The sequence below is a fragment of the Arachis hypogaea genome, chromosome 8 (genome assembly GCF_003086295.3).
Source record: "Arachis hypogaea cultivar Tifrunner chromosome 8, arahy.Tifrunner.gnm2.J5K5, whole genome shotgun sequence".
In the NCBI taxonomy this organism is placed as follows: domain Eukaryota; kingdom Viridiplantae; phylum Streptophyta; class Magnoliopsida; order Fabales; family Fabaceae; genus Arachis; species Arachis hypogaea.
In genome coordinates this window covers 15,661,974-15,681,796 of record NC_092043.1, presented here as the reverse complement: position 1 = coordinate 15,681,796, position 19,823 = coordinate 15,661,974, and the positions used below count along the sequence as shown (strand labels likewise).

Below are 19,823 nucleotides of genomic sequence, written 5' to 3'. Positions count from 1 at the left end.
ATTACATTTTCGTACTGTAAAACCCCTACCTTAAAAGTTTCTAGGTCTGATTCTAGATTCGTCACTGCACAACCAAATTTGTATGTTCGCGATTCAATGTTTTGTGTGTTCGCGATTCAAGGCCACATCTTCGAAAACTGGCCAAGGTCCAGTTGTGGATGTGAACCCCCTTCTGGTATTTTGTGTGTGTGTCTAGTGTGGGTAAGTTGTAACACGACAAAAAAAATTCAATGTTTCTTCCCTTGGAAAAGGCAGGAATTAAATTAAACAAAATTGGATGAATAATATTACAAACAATGGAAACAAAAATTGAAAGAAAAAAAATACATCTATGATACATTCCTGGAACCCTAAGCATACTTGGATTTACTGGAGCACCGAGATAAGATTCTGGTCACAGAATCTTGATATCATTAAGTGCCTCAAATAATATACACTGAACCAGATGCATCAACATTCTGGTTCAAAATGCGCAATATCCATTTATGAGAGATCTCCTTCAATGGCTGCAAACGCGGGATATTTTGGCCAATCTGTCCCCAACAGTACTTTCAATGCCGACCAGGTTACTGAATTCCTGTCAGAGACTTAACTATCATGTCAGTGTTGCTCCTTGAACTGAAGAATTTGTGTCAGATGGGTGCAGTGATGTTGGCAAATGTTGCTGCACGTGAGATTCACTTGCAAGACCCAGAACTTCTAAAGTTGCTCTGTACATTGGTACATGTAGTTTTTTATTATCCACAGCAATTAGACTTGGTTTGTACAAGGTAAAAGGTAAAATGCAAAGGACTTTAGCGAGAAAATAATTTTTTGCTAGGCTTTGTCAACTAATCATTCCATTGTTCAATAGGTGGAAGAATCAAATTTCTCTAAAATGAGTAAGTTAATAAAGTTTAAAAAATGAAGATCTAATCATCCTTGAATCAAGATAGCTAAGCTGACACATTATAAAGGTTACGAATTTATTAGTAATTAAAGCTTCACTTTTTACTTTACCAGTCTTCTGAGCATCTTTTCCCTATAATAGGAGTCACTAGATTGAAAAAAGAGCATGAACCATCGTAGTAATAAAACAAAAACCCAATATATTTTACGTGATCAGTGGACAATTTTGGTTCAAATGTTCAACGCAGAAGTTATGGGATGCAATCTGATGAGTGAAGATGCACTGAAAGTTAACTATAGAATAAGTTGATGAACAACCAAATCGAGTCTACTAGAAAAGTTTTACCTAGGAATTGTAGATTTTACTGCTGGTTGATTGGCATGGGAAGCAAGGGGACCTCTGAGGTTAGCATGCCTGTTAAGAGCACTTTCCAGTTGTGGCGGTGGCAACTGTAAGAATGACAAAAAATGGTTTTAATCCGCTGGCAGGTGAGAGTTTTTTTGTTGACTTTGGAAGCTTTTTATAAAGTAATGCTCCTCAGTTTCTGTTTCAAATACTGAGGGATAATAGTTCAACCCTGTAGCTCAAATAGTGTTTTCCTTCTTTATGGGCCTCGTTCACAATTATTTTTTTCCCTCAAAATCAGTTAAAGTATTGTTTTAGTACCTATAGTTTGAATTAAGTCTTAATTTAGTCCCTAACATTTAAAACATCTTATTTTTTCTCAAACGTTTTATTACATCATATATTAGTCATCTGGTAAAAATTAATTTTTTTTTCTAAAAATATCTCTTTACTCCATTATCATCTTAAGTAGCGGCAATAATTGTAATTATGGTAGTCGTGGTGGTGGACTGGTGGTTGTAGTGATTTGGTAGGAAAAGTGGTAGAAAAATTAAGAAAAAAGTAAAATTAAAATGGATAAAAATGGGCATTTTTGGGAGAGAAAAAATTCTAATTTAACCAAAAGACAAAAATAAGACGAAATAAAATATTTACGAAAAAAAAAAGTTTCAAACATTAGGGACTAAATCAGTACTTTAGCCTTTAAATATATTAATAGTCTCAGTTTATACAGTACCTGCAATAATACATGAAAAGAACGCGGTTGAGTCTGGTATACGCATTTTAAAAAACCAACCCAAAGTTTTGGCATGCGCCACACCTGCAGTAAGTATAAAGTGAACATCAGCAATCTTGAGTTTAATCAAAATAAGCTAATTTTCTGGAATGAAGCATACCTGTTTAGTCACAAGTTTTGAAAGTATCTCCATAACAAAATCAACCTGAAATAATATGCATATTGTCAAAAAGATCAAAATGGTACATTGTGATGTCACCTTGTATATATCCATAGGAAAAAGATTATTATATATCCAGGCTTATATATATATATATATATATATATATATATATATATATATATATATATATATATATATATATATATAAGCCTCGAAATAAAGGTTAAAGAGAAAAACATATTGGTTGAACCATACTCGAGGAAATCCTATGATGCATAGGCACACGGGACACGTGAATTTTAAGTTCTTACAAGACATGGGAACATGGTATATATATAAAATATAAAATATTTTTTAGATAAATTATAATGATATTTTGATATTGTATTAAAATATAAATTTATTTTTTAATTATTTTTAGTGTTTTTTAAATTATATAAAGTATTTAAAATATTTTTTTGTTTTAATAAATAATAATATATATTATTTCTAAACTCGTTTAAAAAATACGTTAAGAATAATAATGGATACGCTGACACGTGATGGTATTTTGGTGTGTCTAAACAGGTCCGGAAATATTTTTTATTTTTATTAAGACACGATTGGAGTCAGAAGACATGCGTGTCAAACGAGTGCCAATGAGTGTCATGTCCAAAATATTTCCGACACGCGGACACGGCAGCAAAATGTCCGTGCTTTATAGAGGAATTCAGAAGGAAAAAGTTAGCAATCAATAACCTAATCAACATAAGTAGCAAAGGGAGACGGAGGGGTTACCAATGCAGGGAAAGCGTCAATTGCCTGAATAACTGTCCTCATGAAAAGTAGAGGCAACGGAGTTTGGTCAACCTGAAAGTTTCCACAATAAGGAACAAAAATAGTGTTGAAATAAATACGTAAACTTGTCATATAAATCAAATCTTCGTACCATCTGGTTCAATGCTTTTGCCAGAACCTGTTGTGTGAACACTGTACGCTGCTCAAAACATGCTGAACAAGCATCTGTTATCTGATGGTGCAAAAGAATAATTCAGAGGTCACAACTTACACTATTAAGGATTTTAAAAAGTTGAAGCAATATGAAACGCAACTGATGATGAATCAGATTATACAGATACAGTCAACAAACTCTGGTTAGCTAAATCCTAATAGAAAATACAACCGACCTAACCAAATTCCGTAATATCTAATTAGGCTAAGAAACCATAAATGTATTCTTTTATCAGAAAGGGTTGCAACATGACTCCTTTATTATACAACTAACCATTTATTTTGGGTACTTATAGCAAAAGTTTGATAGACAATCAACCAGAAGTATAGTATAACACTTCTAATACGGGAAATTTAACTTTGCCAAGCGCAGGAGAAGAGAGATAACATTTTTCGTTATATATAAAACAATAAAATGCATGCCTTCTTAAGTGCAAGGCCATCTTTCTCGGGAACAATTCCATGGATTGCGACCAACACTTCAACCGGCGTTAATGCTGGACCTGTATGAGCCGATCCCTGTGATTAACACATTGAATGCTTAGCTTATCTAGAAGAATAGAGAAATAACAGGTCCCATGTACCAAGAAGGAAACTGGAATATGGAAAAAATGTTCAATGCCCCATATTCAAGGCAACTCAGAAAGAGCATAATTCATATTAAATATGATGTTCAGCTTGATAATTCACATATACCTGTAGTATGTGAGCAAGTGCCCTCTGAAACTTCTCCAATGGTAGGTCAACAAGGCGGGGGAATATTGGTAACACCTGCAAAACCAAATAATCTTGATCAGGGGTATAAATGGACTAATTACAGAATAAATTGTATCCTAAAACATGTTACGATAGTCATATTTTTTCTAGCCACATAATACTTTATCACATGTGTAAATGGACTAATTGCAAGCAATCTTGTAAGAATTTACTGATCTAATTTGGGCCGTAGAAAATGGTGGAAGAATGTTGATATGGGGAAATTTTTAAAGATGGAAAAGATGTAGTAGTTTGAAGTTGTAGAATAGCATGGCAAAAAAAAAAAAGAAACCCTAGAAATGTCTTATCATTAAATAATGGGGAACAAGGAAAATTTAACAATATACAATGAACAGCAGAAAAGGTTCAACAGTTTGACCTCCTTTTTGGAGAGTGATGACAGCAGTGGAACCAGAATTGAAACATCCTGAAATGGAGAACCAGTGTGGATAAGGAAACAAGCCAAAACATATCGTACCATTCTCCACCTACGACATACCTTAAATTTAGTTTCATATAGACGTTTTACAGTAGATATCAGTTCCAATGATGGTGTTGAATCTTGAGTCAATATTTGCAGTACCTTCAAGAACACATAAGTCAATGTTAATTCATTAAGATCATCTTCATCTAAGTTCCATGAACCAAAATATAGGCTATTTTGAACAATGCAAACAGAAAACTACCAGTGTCAAAAGATTTTCACTTCCTTGTGGTGGATCAGATATAATATGAAGCAATTCAGTATAAGATTGCCCTAATGCCCTCAGAAGAATAGGAATGTGGCGATGAAAAGCCTGCAAAAACACGTGAACAAAAAGAAGCATTAAAATAAAATTCACTGGCGACAGCATTAGATGAAAAGCAAAAGCAAAATCAAAATGCACAATGAAATCTGTTTTTCATATAATCATATGTGAAGCAGCATATATTTGCATACCTAAACCTAATCCAAAAGATAGAACAAACAGTTTCAAACCACAAACATTTTGTGGAAACCTGCTATTATTCTATAAACCATGGCAAAGGTGTATTCTAAGTTAAAAGACTGACAGCTAACTATTGTGTGAGCATAACATATAGACCAAAAAGAATTCTAGTAAATTAACATATATTCAAGAAAATAAGACCTGCTTAACCATCCTTGGGGCTCGCCCATAGACATCAAATACAATCTGAAGAAGACTAGGTTTCTGAAAGGATGCAAAAATTGGGTCAGTTTTTTTGGAACTGGTCTGAAGAAATTATAATGTAGCCAATGTCAATTTATAAGCTAGCTTTTAAGTATGCATAAACAAACCTTTGTACATAAAGCGAAAAATAAAGAAATTAAGCGTTGAGCTTCAGAGAATGTTATAGACGGAAGACTTTGAGCCATTGGCTTAGTGGTTCTATCAGAGTCGTGTTCTGAAAGGGTAGACTCTGAGACCTGTGATGTGCCACTTATTTCCTGACATGCAACCTGGAAAGTGGAAGAGGAAAATCAGCCATGAATAAAAACCAGTCTAGTCAGCAAAACAGCAACCGAATCTACTCCCCACATGACGAAGCTTTTTTTTCTTTTTGTGAGGGGGAGGGGGGGTTGATAAAAGAAGCTTCTTTAGATTTTTGAAGAATTGTAAATTTAACCGTAAGGCCTTGTATTAGATTCCCTTCTCTAGGTCAGCAGCTTTAGCTCTCGTAAAGAAGTAAAGATACTATGGTAAACCATGATTTCTTTTGTGCTTTGGGTTGTATATAGATGGAAAGGAATGCTAGAATTTTTCAATTCATTTTATTTCTAGTAAGATCACTTTTTGGCATCCTTTTGGAGTCGCTGTTCATGGCCTGCTTATAGTTTTGCTTTAGCTGATATGCAAAGGGATTGGTATCAATGATGTGCTTGATACAAGGTTTATCCTTATAGAAATTAGTTGTTATTTCTGCATCTTTGTAACGATATCTGATCCCCTTTTCTTTTTTATTTCTTTTCCTCTCTTCTAGTAAGAAGATGTTCATTTTCTTTAAAAATAAAGGAGTATGAGACAGAAAATGGTTGATGATAGCTACAGGATCAGAATCAAATTCAAAAAAAATATCATCGATCTCTTAACAGCAGACAACACGAAGAATATAACCTATATTTTAAAAACAATTGAAGTGAGATAGATATTAGAACAATAGTACAAGCTTAATACCTCTACCTCAGGTCTCTGTTCAGAGGGTCCAGATTGCGAAACATCATGGTCTACGGCAGAAAGAAGAGTATCAGTGGCAAATTTCTCAACATCTTCTGCAATGTAACTAAGCTGATAGAGCTTGTTTGTCACCTGTTCAATACAAATAAAAGAATTTTGTATATTATTAGCTAGAAATATGCAATAGGTTTCATGCAATCATAAGCTTTCACAGTTTATACCAGCCGAATAGCTTTTGCTCGAATCTCATCTTGTGGGTGAACAGCACACTGTCAATATTATACACCAATCAATACATTAGCACTGTGAAGATGTAAGAGAAAGAAGGAAAGCCTATGTAAATCAGAATGACCATTTTCACAAAATTAATGAATTGGTACTAAGACAGGGAAACTAGAAAACAACTTTTCAAGAATAAAATTAACATCGTCAAAAAAATCATGGGACGTCAAAATTGAACATCCAACCCCTAAAGCGACCTTGCAAAATTAAACATTCTCGACATGCTAAAGGGCAACTTGCAAGTTGCAGCCTCAAGTTTCATTGAACATCCTCTGAGAGATGCTATGGACCTATGCTACACCCGTTGCACTAGGTGAACAGCCAATTAGAAGTTTTGGAGTGTGTATGATAAAAGTATACCAGATATAACATGCTGCTAAAAAGAATAGACATGAATAGAAAACTCAATATATGATCGACTGCAAAGAATATTTGCATCCCTACTGTACATTTAGACAAATGACGCAACATGAAATATTTTAAATGGGTATGCCGCCACAATCTGGCCAATACAAAAGATTAACCCTAAATAGACATGAATATAACATACAATTCAGATGAGTTATATATTCAACTACCAGAGACCTGTAAATGATCATATACCTTTAATGCTATGCCCAAGCACGCTTGGCGATTTTGTGGACGCCCCAAAATTAAACTCCATATAGCACCTAGACCTTGAGTTACACGTTCGATATCACGAATAATTTTTCCATTATGATCAACAACGTCAGAACAGCAGAGATCACGCAAAATATTCAAGGCAGATTCTGGCAAAAGTGGAACTTCACCAAGAAGCCTACTAAAAGATTTGTCTGAAGCCGGAAAAGATTCCAACAAAGATTTGGCCTAGAAGGAAATGGTAAATCTAAGTTTCCTGAGAAATAAATAAAAAATAAAGGATAGAAATCAATGTTTCTAAATAAATCCAAACAATCAATAATGAACATACCACTCCCAAGAGAAACTTTTCATACAAGACAGAAGAAGATGAAGAGTTTTCAACTGAATCCAATACTGTGAGGCAGTGCAGATGGTACAAAACATACAGCACTAGTTCATGACCCTGCAAAGCCATTTGTAAGTAGCCAAGAGTCAGAATAATTTAAAATAATAATATTAGTAGTAATAGTAACCAAAAAGGCAAAAAAAATACAAATTTCAGAACTATTTTGATCATGAACTCCAAGCAACGGGATTCGAGTATGAAACTAGTCCATTTAGGATCTTTGATGCAACAATACTGTCAAAGCCGGAATTTGGTGCATGTAAACTAAAAGATCATACTTCGCATGTATCAAATCCCTCATACAGATACAAATTATTCAATGACGTGTAATAATTATCAGCAACTTCACTTAAAAAAGACTCAGCAATATTCTAACATTATAAAACAAGAAAAAGCAAAATTCAATTTCTATATTATTATAATAATAATAATAATAATTAAAAAAATTTGTAGTAGGATATTAAAATGTAAACAGGGCACCTTTTGCCAGTGGTCTTCCACAATTTGGTTTTGCAACATCACAATGAACTCATTATCGTCATCAATCTGCAAGGTAGGAGCAACAAATTATTTGCTAATACTATTTATAATCTCTGATGCCGAAAGAATGACTGAAAAAGATACATGATAAAATACACATTTCTTCATTCGCATCTTGCGATGCAGCTCATACTTTCTATGTCAAGTGAATAGCAGCAGCTTTCTGTTTTGGGTTAAAACATTCCTCCCATTTCATTTCTTAAGTACAAAAAAAGTAGGGGCGTGTGTTTGTTTCCCAAAGGGCATGTATTTGAAAACAATGAAGAGCCAGTCCAGAACATAACCAAGGCTTCTCCTCTAACTTGTCATTTCTCCTCCCAATGGTTTATACAGGTATTGTACCACGTGTAACATGTAAAACATGGCCAGGCAAAAACAGCTGTAAATTGATATTAGACTACCAATCTAAACGAACAACAGCGCACAGAGTAAATAGCTGATAAACATTAAAAGGAAAAAACAATTCTCTACCTGAGCTACAAGCCGAGCAAGGAGTGGCATGCAAAATTGCTGACATCCTGTCCCATCCAAATGCCTGTATGACTCTATAATATGCCTAATAGCCAGGTGCTTCACCTTAGTTTCCTGCTCATAGGTTAGATCCACATATGGTGGTAGCTGTGGTAATTCTAGACAGGTATCTTCTGATGTAGATGCAACTTGGACATCAGGAGAAAACTGATCAAAATCTAATGAGTCGGTCTCATTTGCTTCAGTATCCTCCAACAGCTTCACTGTACTACGATCTTCATCAGTTGCATCAGAGGGAATGACTGAGGAATCCAAAGAAGCAATTGCTTCCGCAATGTGCTGGGTATCTCCAGGCCTCTCCAGAACCTCTGTCTTGGGAGTTAGCCGATCAGGTCCAGAAAGTGAGGGACCTTCAGAAATGATATCCTCATTTTTCAGATTGATTGTTGCCTCAGATTGATTATTTTCTTCAGCGGAGGCAACAGGAGGTGAAGAAGGCTTAATCAAAGATACAGGATCATCTAACTCTAATTTTGTTGCCACAATATCATCTCCAACAGACCCAGCTGCTCCACCAAGAGTTGCAGCTATACGCCGTGGATCCAAGCGACGGGGATCCTGAAAATTTGAACCAGATGGTTTAAGGTAAACGCAAAATTGGCATTTTAAAATAGAAATATTAACCAGCAGCAAAAACTTCTACAACGAATAACAAATCTTACCCTGCGTGGGTCGCGCTTAGAATCAGCAGGCAAATTATTGATGTCAGACAGTGATGAACTAGTGGCAGTGATTGTAGTTGAAGAGAATGGTGCTTGGTCAGTAACAGCCAAGGATTGGATAGAACTTACGGGAGCAGATGGTGCTAAAACTTTTGATTGACTGAATTGGGAACCAACTTGTTGAGGTACTGGCGAATTCCCAATCCTTGCTAGCGGTGGGGGTGTCTTAGGCAAGTGCTTCATATTTGTTATCACAATATCCGCCAACAGATCAGGATGAATCTTGGAAACAAGGATTTCAAGAGATTCAGCACCTCTTTCTCCTTCAGCAAGCAAAGCACCAATCAAAGCAATCATTTGCTCCACTGCAGTTAATTCACCATCTAGTGCAGTAGCATTAAGTGATACTCCATTAACAGAGTTAAGATCCTGTCCAAAGTCATTTACTTGAACTGGTAAAGTTAAGTGAGGGTCAGGACCAGATCGAATCCGCTTAGAGATTGCCTCATGACCATTGGCCAGATGTTCATTATCCAAAGGAATAGCTCTTTTCTAGATAATTCCCCTGAAACATGTGACTGAATTGATGATTGATCATCCTGAAAGATAGAAATCAAACTGGATGTGATAAAATTGGAGAGAAGGAATCGCAGCTCATGCTCAATGTTTTATTTGGATAAAAGTAACTTGTGCTCAATAATGGCAGCTTGCTGTTAAATGCACTAAGTGGCTACATACCTTGATAACCCGAGCATCACGTGTAGAACGATCACCGTTTTTAATAATTTTGTCAACTTGTCTGATGACCTGATCGGCAGCATCCGCTGCATTCATGGCCCGCAGGGTCTTTATCAATCTTTCTCGAGACTGCAAAACATCAAGAGAATAATTATTTATTTAAGAAAATACACCTCATCATGGTTAACCACACAGATACCAGTCCTTCCCAAATCCCAATTCAACCTATGAGGTAACAATAAAGCCATTTATATACTATTGTTCTCTTGCCACTCATGCTTGCTCAGATGTGCTTTGTTCTTAACTAAACTATATACTAGGAGCACCAGATAATAACACAGAATAGACAGACTTGTAATCTAGATGATATATTCCTAGGATGTCATCTGCAGAGTATAATTGCCATAAGCATGTGAAATTTATGAGAAGCTTATAGCAAACCTCAGACTAGAAGCTTAATAGTAATACTAAAATACAATTTGGAGGTGTGATGTATAAATATGTAAGGCAAAACTAGTAGTTCTTGCAAAATAAATTACCATAATGAATCAATGATTCCATTGGGCCAACTACTGGGGGTCCAAAAGTAATAAATTTAGATTCAATCTTTAGCAGGAACCAAAATTGTAAAATAATTTAGACAGCTTCTGTAAAGAGGATTATGATAAAGCAAGACAGAATGAATAAATAACCAGGGAACAGAGAATGCTAGGGGCCAAGTGAAATGCAAAATTCAAGCACATATTTACCTCTAGTATAGGTGAATAAGTGCACCTAAGAAACCCCAAAAAAGCAGTTCTTAAAGAGTACTGAACACTGGCAATATGATATCTTTTCGCTGTTTGAAAATTTGGATTAAAATCGAGCAATGCAGAAAAAATTGTATCGTAGTGTTGCGGCCGTTTCCTTGCAATAGCTGATAAACTGTCAAAAGAAACACATAAACGGTTGGTTAGGTTTCAAGTGACAATGTGGTAGGCCAAAAAAAACCCAGCAACCCAACCACAGCAACTACATTTAATGCTAAAAGCAATGCTACATAAACTTTGTAGAAAGCCTAGAGGAAATTTAAATCCAAAGAGCGAAGCGGCATATCAGTATCAAAACCCCCAAAAGTAACAGCTGGGCATCATTCAGCATTACACCTGCACACAATCTAAGCCCCTAACAGGGATATTTTATTTAGAATATCCATAAAATCCATTAAGTTAAGCAAACTTCTCTAACTTTCTTCATTTGAAAATACGTGATCATGCTCCTAACCAATATATCATTTGAATTCAAATTATTGGCAGCTCAGGAAATTGTAGAAAAATGCATACTTGGGTGGTGGGCAAACTATCTTTATCGGACAAAAATAACCAAATGCTCACTTAAATACATAGATAATATGTCAATAAAATGGGAGTTTCAAATAGAACCCATTGCCACTGAATAGTTGATATAGATAGATTCACTTATACTATTCCCTTTTGCACCTCAGAAGAATCAAGGAATTTCACTAGAAGCACTAGAAAGCAGATTCATTTTTTTTAATTCATAGAACTTTATGCTTTATATATATATATATATATATATAAAGAGAAAACAAAAATTTAGCCTAAATGCTGAACAATCTCCTTAGTCCTTAACCCTGTATTCTACAGTCATCTTTGAACAAATACGAGTGAAACGATTCACAATATTAGAAATTACCCTATCGTCTCCATATAACTTCTAAACTTGTTCATTTCAGCCATTTCCATATAAACAAACTCAAAGTCACAAAGGTAGTGATCATGCAAGAAATAGAAAACTGAAGCACAATATGGGAACAGTTCATTCCATTACAGAGATAAGCTTGCAGCAATGGCAGACCAAACCTACATCAACAGAATCAGATTTGTGTGCTGTTGTTTCAACAAACTAGATTTTTATGCTCCACTTATAAACCAAGACAAATATAAAATTAATTAAAGTGAATAATGAGACATTAAAAAGGAAATGTTGGAGACTTCTAGAAGCAGCTTTGGATGGCTAGATTTTAAGATTCCAGAAATACATCCACTTTTTGCGAAAAGACAGGAATGTAGTGGATAGTAGAAATAACATAGTTTTCAATCAGACACAGCATCATATATTAATTAAGGAGCATATTCTCTTTTCTCCTTTTTCTTGAAATCAATTTTCTCGGGGGAACATACAAATTAATAAAATGAAATCCTATTATAATTCTGCAGAAAATTGAAGAAAACTGTAACAAAAATAGGGCCAAAACAAACACAAGTCATTGCAACAAGATAAAAACATAGTGCCACAACTACCTGTATACAAAAACATGTATCCTTTAAAAAATAAATAAAAAAGGGATCCACAATAAAATTAAATAACAGTAGAAAATATACACATGCCAATCCCTTGCATTTCTTTTCACCAAAAGAACATTGCCTTAAAGAACCTCAGTGATGAAGATAACAGATGATAGCAAACTGGTATGAGTATAACCCATTTATATTCCACAATTCAAACTAGTCAATAAGTACATTATAAATGATCTGATAGTGACTCCAGATTGAGATGGAAAGATACAGAGAGAATCAAAAAGATCACATAAAGCAGTTTCAGATCAAAACTTCCATTGAAACAACATTCCTTAGAATATGAAGATGTGACTAGAAAATAAGAACAAAAGGAGTTTAGTTTAAAAGGAGGCTCTCATGAAGTAAAAAGAAAGAAAAGGAGTGAAAAAAGTATGTGAGGTATTTAGCTTTTTTTTTTATACTTAACCTGAAATAATATGGAAGGACCTCAAAGGGTGCATGGCTTTTTTCTGTTTAGTTTTCAGGTATGTTCTCACTAATAATTACAAACATCACCTCATTTTCAATTTATTGCATGCTTTTAAAACATTTCTGCAGAAAATGATGGAATCAAGGCAGAGTTGTTTTCACAATTTCCTTACAGAAGTTTGGCAAACAGGAAATTAAGTTACAAAACAATGGAATTTTTGTAATTATCAACGGAATCCATCAACTGAAATTGAGAGAAAACAAGCCAAATGCCAATTTAGATTGTTTAGCTCCCAGAAGTAAAAAAGTAGCAAACCATAACTTGTGTTTCAGAAAAAATCAAAAAAATCTTATCATTTTAATATATCTGACACCAGCACCTCAGCTAACAAATCAGTTCAATATCCAGCATGAGTCCTAATCAAAATCAAAGAGAACACATGAAATATGATTACACACCTTCACAGATTAGTGTAACAGGCTCAAATGTTGACAAAAAAGCACTGGAAAACAGGATTTCTAAAACTCTCCCTACCAAGTGAAAATGCATAAAAAGTTATCTGTATATACATTCTGAAACCTTCACTCAGCTTTGAACAATACAGTTGCAAATAAACACAGAATATCTTGAAAAACTCCAAGTTTTAGGTATTTTAGATTGGAGTCCCGGACAATTATCCAAAATTATACTTCCGAGACATCAGACTTTAACTTTTCACTTGATCTAAATCAATCACTGAATTCCTTTTGGCATCACCACTGTCAATATTCCAATGAAAGAACTGATGTGTTCAAACATTAATTCTTCTCAAAAATGGTGAATGAAAATATTCTGCATGCATCAATATTGCGGGGAAAGGACAATCAGAAAATCAAACATATTATTAAGACCATGCACATAAAATATCATCGCTACAAATAGAACCTCAATGAGTCCTGCTGTAAGAGAATATCAAATGCTAAACTTTCAATCAGAAAATATGCTTTGTTTCAACTGTTTGTAAAATTATTATCTCATTTTCCAAGCAAACCTGGAGTAACTTGTGGTAAAACTTGTGCAAAAGATAACAAGTGAGAAATGAAACACAAATTTATAGAAAATGAGCCAGAGTATATAATAGAAGCCCGGGAAAATATTATTTGAATTATTGAGATATTAACTGTGTATCAGCTGTTATAAAATAATAAATACATTATCTGGGCATGCGCTTACAGCACAAAAATTTAAACAGTAAATGGTCTCTCTCAACAGTTTACAACAATAAACTGCATTGCTTGACCACCATCCTTGGTTCATGAGATGACCATTTTAATGCCTCAATTTCGATATCTATCACCCGACCAACTGGCATGCCACAGTAAATTAACGAATCATCTTACATAGACAATCACCATAACTTCCATTATATGAACCACCAATGCAGCAGTATCCATGGCCATTAACTCCTCGTAAGGAACTGGTCAGCATGTCGCAACGTTATAAAACAAACAAGCAGTTGAACTTGTTCTATCCATGAGACCCTGCTCCAATGATTCCCTCCATAATTTTGAACATAGTAAAAGATGTGGAAAATTTTTAAAACCTTTAGGTGATCCTAACACATTTAATTGCATCAGTAAGTATTGAGTAAGAGACAGCACCATTTACTAACAAAAACATGAAATCATAATTCAAAAAAGTACAATGGAGTTGTAGGAGAGACACTTGTCACCTTCCTACATGAATATATACAAGTAAGGCTGAATAGAAACAATTCGAGATTTCAAATTTGGAACTAACTGATTGGGTGTATCTTACAACTGCAACAAAGGTTTCCATGTAAAAAGTAACTCTGAAGATGTAAACAATGCATCAACACATCAAATTTAATGGGCTGCTAAATGTGTGCACTGTTAATAGACAAGAATAAATAAACATCCATCAAATGGGAAGAGATAAAGAGCAATAAAACACCAGATTAGCCACAGAATTGGATACACGTGTTCTTTTGGAGCAAGTGGATTTTAAAACTTGGAATTTATATACATCGTTGAAAAGGCTTAAAACTGAATTTCTCTTTTAAACTTTTGGATGGAAAAAATGACTTTATTTCAGGATTTTGATTATGTTTGAAAATACAAATATATAAAGTGACTTTTCTAGTCATAGAAGTTAACTTTTTGGGCTAAGATAACTTAAATACATACACCCTAGAACACATGAAATCTTTCACAAACAGGGAGACCAGAAAGCAATTTTCATTGAGCCAAAGGGGCAGGGGTAAATAAAAGAGATATAATGAAGGAGTGCATAAATTCCTTCTATCTTTTTTCATGGATAAGTAACTAAGCACACTCAAAAATAGAGGAGCATGATCCAGTAGTTTGTACAAGCACAATACCATGAACAAAACCTAAGTACCAAGTCACAGAGATAACATGAATAGTAATTGTATCAACACGTCATCATCGACTTCATGACTTGCCACAAAATGAAAACAAATCACTTAGTCTACTAACAATTTGCAAATATAAGGACAAATGATAAATTGATAACAAGGAAGACAAGCAAAATAGATATAAACATTCTGCACATGCTATGAGACCCAGACTTCAAATCTGATGCTACCTATAAACCATTATCACTAGAAATGCAATTTCATATATGATTGCAATGTTTCTTATTAAGAGGTGAAGAATTAACGCTTATAAACCTATAAGGTTTTATAAGGTTCATTACAAGCAGTGGACTTAACGCATGACATAGTCAAAAGAGCCCAATGAAAGGAATCAAATAGATTAAATGACATACACATGCACACACATATCAGGAGAGAAACAAATAAAAGCATGTCATATACCTACACTAGACTGTTACATCACTAACCCGAAAAGTACATTCAAATTCCTCAATACATACATGCAGCAACAAGTAGAGAGTTTTAAAATACGAGGAAAAGCATTGTGATAGTTATTGTACTTTATTTTATGAGGTGAAGGAAAGAATTGGTCAACCAACAACGTTTCACAAGTTTATAGCAGGGGAGCACATGAAGAAAATAAATGTTAGCCAAGATGTAGAAAAATAACAGATATATAAAAGACTTTTCCATGGGGAAATACTGTTAGCATGCCTAGCTTTATCTCTGTAATGATCTGCTGCCAGTAGTAGTTAGCAGTAAGTCAAGGAAAATAACCCTCTAGATCCAACCATCTAATTTAGAAGTGGCATACCAGAAATGTTGCACAGGTTCTACAGCTATCCGAAAATGAAGATTGCACAAAATGTTAAATGTTATGCAAACCCTTGTTATTAACCACTAGCACATGAAAACTCACCAATTTATAACAGTAATTGTTAAACAACCAGGGAGACTTGCACCAGGCTGCAATAAATTTAATAGAATGCCAATGGTCCTGTTTGCCTCCGACTTGAGAGCCACCGGATCAAGAAGAGGGTGACCACCAACCAACCATGATATATTAGCAGCTTGCCTAGATCCTGTTATTGGATCAAGATTTAAATGAACAAATGGATGAAAATTACCCAAAACAACTCGATCTCCATAGAGAAACATTACATAAAAATTAAAGAACAATACCTTCTCCAGTTGATTTCTCAGGACTATTGTTGTCAGGAGTAAAAAGCAAGACGAATATTTCCAAGAATTTCAGTCCCAGCAACTTTATTCCGGCAGAACCAGGCTAAAATATCAAGCAGTTAACTCTCCAATCAGAAAGGAATAACCACCGACAGACCAAATTATAATGAGTGACATTCATATTCAAAAAACAAGAAAAATGCAAAATGTTTCTAGGGATGATGAATAGAAGCTCTGAAGCTAGTTATGTACATAAGTCATAAGTAACATGCTATCTTGCTATCTAAAATCTAAGCAACTGACTTATTAAGTTTAAAACTCCAGACAAAAAGTTACAAGTGATTATGATTTATGACAGTCAACAAAGACAAGTAAACTCCAAACACCATCCAATGCATAGACATGCATAACTTACAAGCCCCTATTTAAGGAGGAGCACCACAGACCTTAAAAAAAATAAAATAAATAAATAAATCAATTCAACATCTCAAAGCACCATATTACAACCACCTATATAATGATCTTGCACTCCATGAGTCATGACAAAGAAAACAAGAGAATAGTGATTTTTATCAATACTGTAGCTCGTCATGATATAGATCAATTCGGCAAAGCCTTTGAAGATGTTTATTTGACTAGATATTTAAATTGAATTTCAAACATACAGTTGCATTATTGAATTAGTTGAATACAGTTCATTAGTACATTTCACACTGATAAACCAGCCTTCCAGAAAGTAAGAATATCTGAAGAACAGCAATTATATTCTGAAGAACCGAAAGGATCTAATTACCTCAAGAGCAATCCCAAAAACAGCATCCTTGAACTTAAGCATCCACATCCAAACCCCTTCTAACCACCTCTCTACTTTACCATATTGTTGAAACTGTAAAGTTTTCCAAATTAGTGTCACTCGTCAGACAACAGTAAGTACACTACCTACCAATGTCAGGATAATGGGAGAAGTAAAATGAGCAAAGGCTCTCGTCTAAACAAATTTTTCCTTCCATCTAAAACATTTGGCAAAGGACGATAAAGAAGGTGCAATCCATCAAACAGCTAAAGAATCCAAAATATAATTCATGAACAGTCACCAGTGATATGATGCACAACTGAGTTTTATTAAAGAGGGTTTGAGATGGTACCTGCACAATCATCTCCACAAAAACATTACAGAAGATGTTCGTGCCACTAACAATAGATTGCTTTACAATTATCGGATCAGCATCTCGCAAAAATGTTAATAGTATAGAAACAAGTGCAGGAGAATGATCGACTGCTTTAAAACCAATCTCCTCAATTAACCTGGAATACAGTGGAGGAATCATCTATAAGCTAAAATAAAACAAGAAACACACACCAACTGGTAGTTTTTAAGAAGGGCAGAACATAGAGACACGGCACAAGTTATTGGGAAGAAGTAAACAACTAAATTCAGCCTATACTTGCACTTAGCTACAAGCTTCTGCTGCAAGCACTATGGAACGGCCCTGAACCACTTTAGAATACAGCAAATACAACAGCTAAACCTTTTTCTCAGGTAGAGTCCTATTATAAACCATCATTCGCCACAATATTCGAGTGCATTGCATTCCGGCACCAACTAAGCCATACCCAAATCTATAAAATTGATTGAATTCCATGAATATTTGACAAAGAAAGCTTTTCTTCTCCAATATATAGACCATCTTTGAAAGACCGATTTAGCGTAAAAACAACGTTGGCATGTTTGCAGCAATAAAATCATAGATTTAAAAGAAAAAAGCAGTTAAGCACCACACATTGCCCTAAAATACCAATCAATATTGAGAAAAACCAAGAAAACTCATAACCGAGTAACGATACAGCTAAAGCGACATAATTAATAGAAAAGAAAATGGTAATAAATAACAGAATTAGGGTTAGGGCACTGACTGTATGAGCAATTTGCGAACGAGGGACTCGGGAGAGGACTGAAGCTCGAGGAAGAAAGGGAAGAGGTCAGCGGAGAGAGAAGGGTCGAGGGAGAGAAGGAGGTCCTTGGCTTGGGTGAGGGATGAGAGCTTGACGTTGACGTCGCCGTGGTTGTTGGCGGCGGCGAAGAGAGAGAGGGCTTGGTCTCTGGAGGAAGAGGCCATGGCTGTCTCTCAGAGTCAGAGAAGTTAGGGTTTGCGGGCAGAGTGAGAAAACTGGTCTTATATTTTATAATATTATATTTTAATGACTATTATAATGTGGAATGGAAGAAGAAGAAGAAAAAAAAAGAAGAGGGAGGAGGAGGGAAGGGTTGGGAATGGAAGAGAGCAAGAAAATCGGCGGGATGGGTAATTCTAATGAGAGTGGGTGAAGAGATATGAGATTAGATGAGACGGGAACGATGGATTACAAATTTGGGACCTCTCAACCCTCGTGTTTTTTATGTCTGCTACTACTTTTATACCATTTTATTTTATTTTATTTTATTTTATTTTATTTTGTATTATGTACTTGGAACAGGATTTTTTATATATAAATTAAATTTTTTTTTGGTGACTAAATAGAAAAGAAAGAAAAAAGAGACAAAACCAAATTAATTGGCTAGGGTCATATCTAAATCTATTAGATGTTGAAGCTCACTCCATGGTTGGCTCCAATTCGAGTGAATGTCCGCGACAGAAGCAGCTGCTTTAGCCATACAATCTGCAACACTATTTGCAGTCCTCTGAATTAAAAGAATAGAGACTCTCCAATTTCAATTCATAACCTCCTGAATATGCTTTGCCAAATCCCATTCCGGAATATCCTTACTAAGCATTCTTTGGTTTACCAAGAAAAGAGCTTCTAAACAGTCTGTTTCACAAATAACCTCACGAAATCCACTCTCCCAAGCAAGAAGTAAACCTCTCCAAATTGCATACAATTCAGCAAAAAGAACACTGCACACTTCGACTTTTCCAGTGCAACCTTTCAACCAACATCCATCAGGATTGCGAATAATACAACCAAAACCAGCATAGCCAGAAGGAGCAAACCAACTAGCATCACAATTCAATTTAACAGAATGAACTGGAGGTGGAACCCAATGCAAACAAAGTGAAGGAGGAGACAGAGATTGATGCATAGCAAAAATAGTGTGAAACTCCCTTACTGAACTACGAATCAAACTCACCACTTTACTAGCACTCCATGAATCATCTATATTAAATAAGTCATGATTTCTGCTTCTCCAAATCCACCAGATAGTCGAAAAGAAAAGAAAAGCATCTCCACTCCTTGCACCTCTGTAGAGCCAATCATGTAAATTCGAGTTATCTGAATACAAGCCTAAAAGGGTCCAGACCTCCTTGGCACTAGGGCACTCCCGAAGACAATGAAGAGTGGATTCAGAACCATTCTGATACCGATGACAGGTGCTAGATAAAGCTAAACCACGACCCAAACGAAACTCTGCTATAGGAATAGCATTATGGAGACTGAGCCAAATCAAGAACTTATACTTCTCAGGAATATGCAGACGCCATACCCACAACCAATTATCATGCTCATTCCAGTCAAACTTTCTTTTGGCTAGCCAACTGTACCCACTCCTAGCTGAGTAGAGTCTAGAAGATGCCACACCCCATGACCAACCCGAACTCTCTCCAGCATTCAAATCCGGATTATAAGCATTCAAACGCTGTTTGACATCTTCTGGAATG

At 35.2% G+C, this 19,823-nt stretch overlaps 1 protein-coding gene across 8 annotated transcripts; it reads right to left on the bottom strand.

The window, feature by feature from the left end:
* Positions 1 to 223: 223 nt before the first annotated feature.
* LOC112706290 (uncharacterized) lies at positions 224 to 18,570 on the bottom strand. 8 transcript variants are annotated; one of them, XM_029288357.2, is made up of 20 exons: positions 9,081 to 9,679; positions 8,359 to 8,976; positions 7,828 to 7,893; positions 7,291 to 7,404; positions 6,942 to 7,187; positions 6,278 to 6,325; positions 6,057 to 6,188; positions 5,180 to 5,341; positions 5,010 to 5,072; positions 4,566 to 4,676; positions 4,379 to 4,462; positions 4,259 to 4,306; positions 3,820 to 3,894; positions 3,547 to 3,642; positions 3,062 to 3,142; positions 2,911 to 2,982; positions 2,131 to 2,175; positions 1,971 to 2,054; positions 1,235 to 1,338; positions 224 to 710 (listed from the first exon to the last, which is right to left on the bottom strand). In XM_029288357.2, the coding sequence occupies exons 1-20, from the start codon at positions 9,435 to 9,437 to the stop codon at positions 596 to 598; spliced, it is 2,721 nt and encodes a 906-aa protein (XP_029144190.1). In that variant the 5' UTR covers positions 9,438 to 9,679; the 3' UTR covers positions 224 to 595. The 8 variants fall into 8 exon arrangements, 7 of the variants coding, with proteins under 7 accessions (XP_029144190.1, XP_072056865.1, XP_072056866.1 ...); XM_072200764.1 differs by having other exon boundaries at positions 8,021 to 8,976; positions 9,081 to 9,363; XM_072200765.1 differs by having other exon boundaries at positions 6,063 to 6,188; positions 8,021 to 8,976; positions 9,081 to 9,363.
* Between the last annotated feature and the right edge of the window lie 1,253 nt (positions 18,571 to 19,823).

Coding starts and splice junctions, on each gene's coding strand:
- LOC112706290 (XM_029288357.2), bottom strand. CDS start 9,437: ATGATTGCTTTGATTGGTGCTTTGCTTGCTGAAGGAGAAAGAGGTGCT. Junction 7,188..7,290: donor AAAAGTTTCTCTTGGGAGTG/GTATGTTCATTA, acceptor ATTTCCTTCTAG/GCCAAATCTTTGTTGGAATC. Junction 3,643..3,819: donor CACTTGCTCACATACTACAG/GTATATGTGAAT, acceptor TGTTAATCACAG/GGATCGGCTCATACAGGTCC.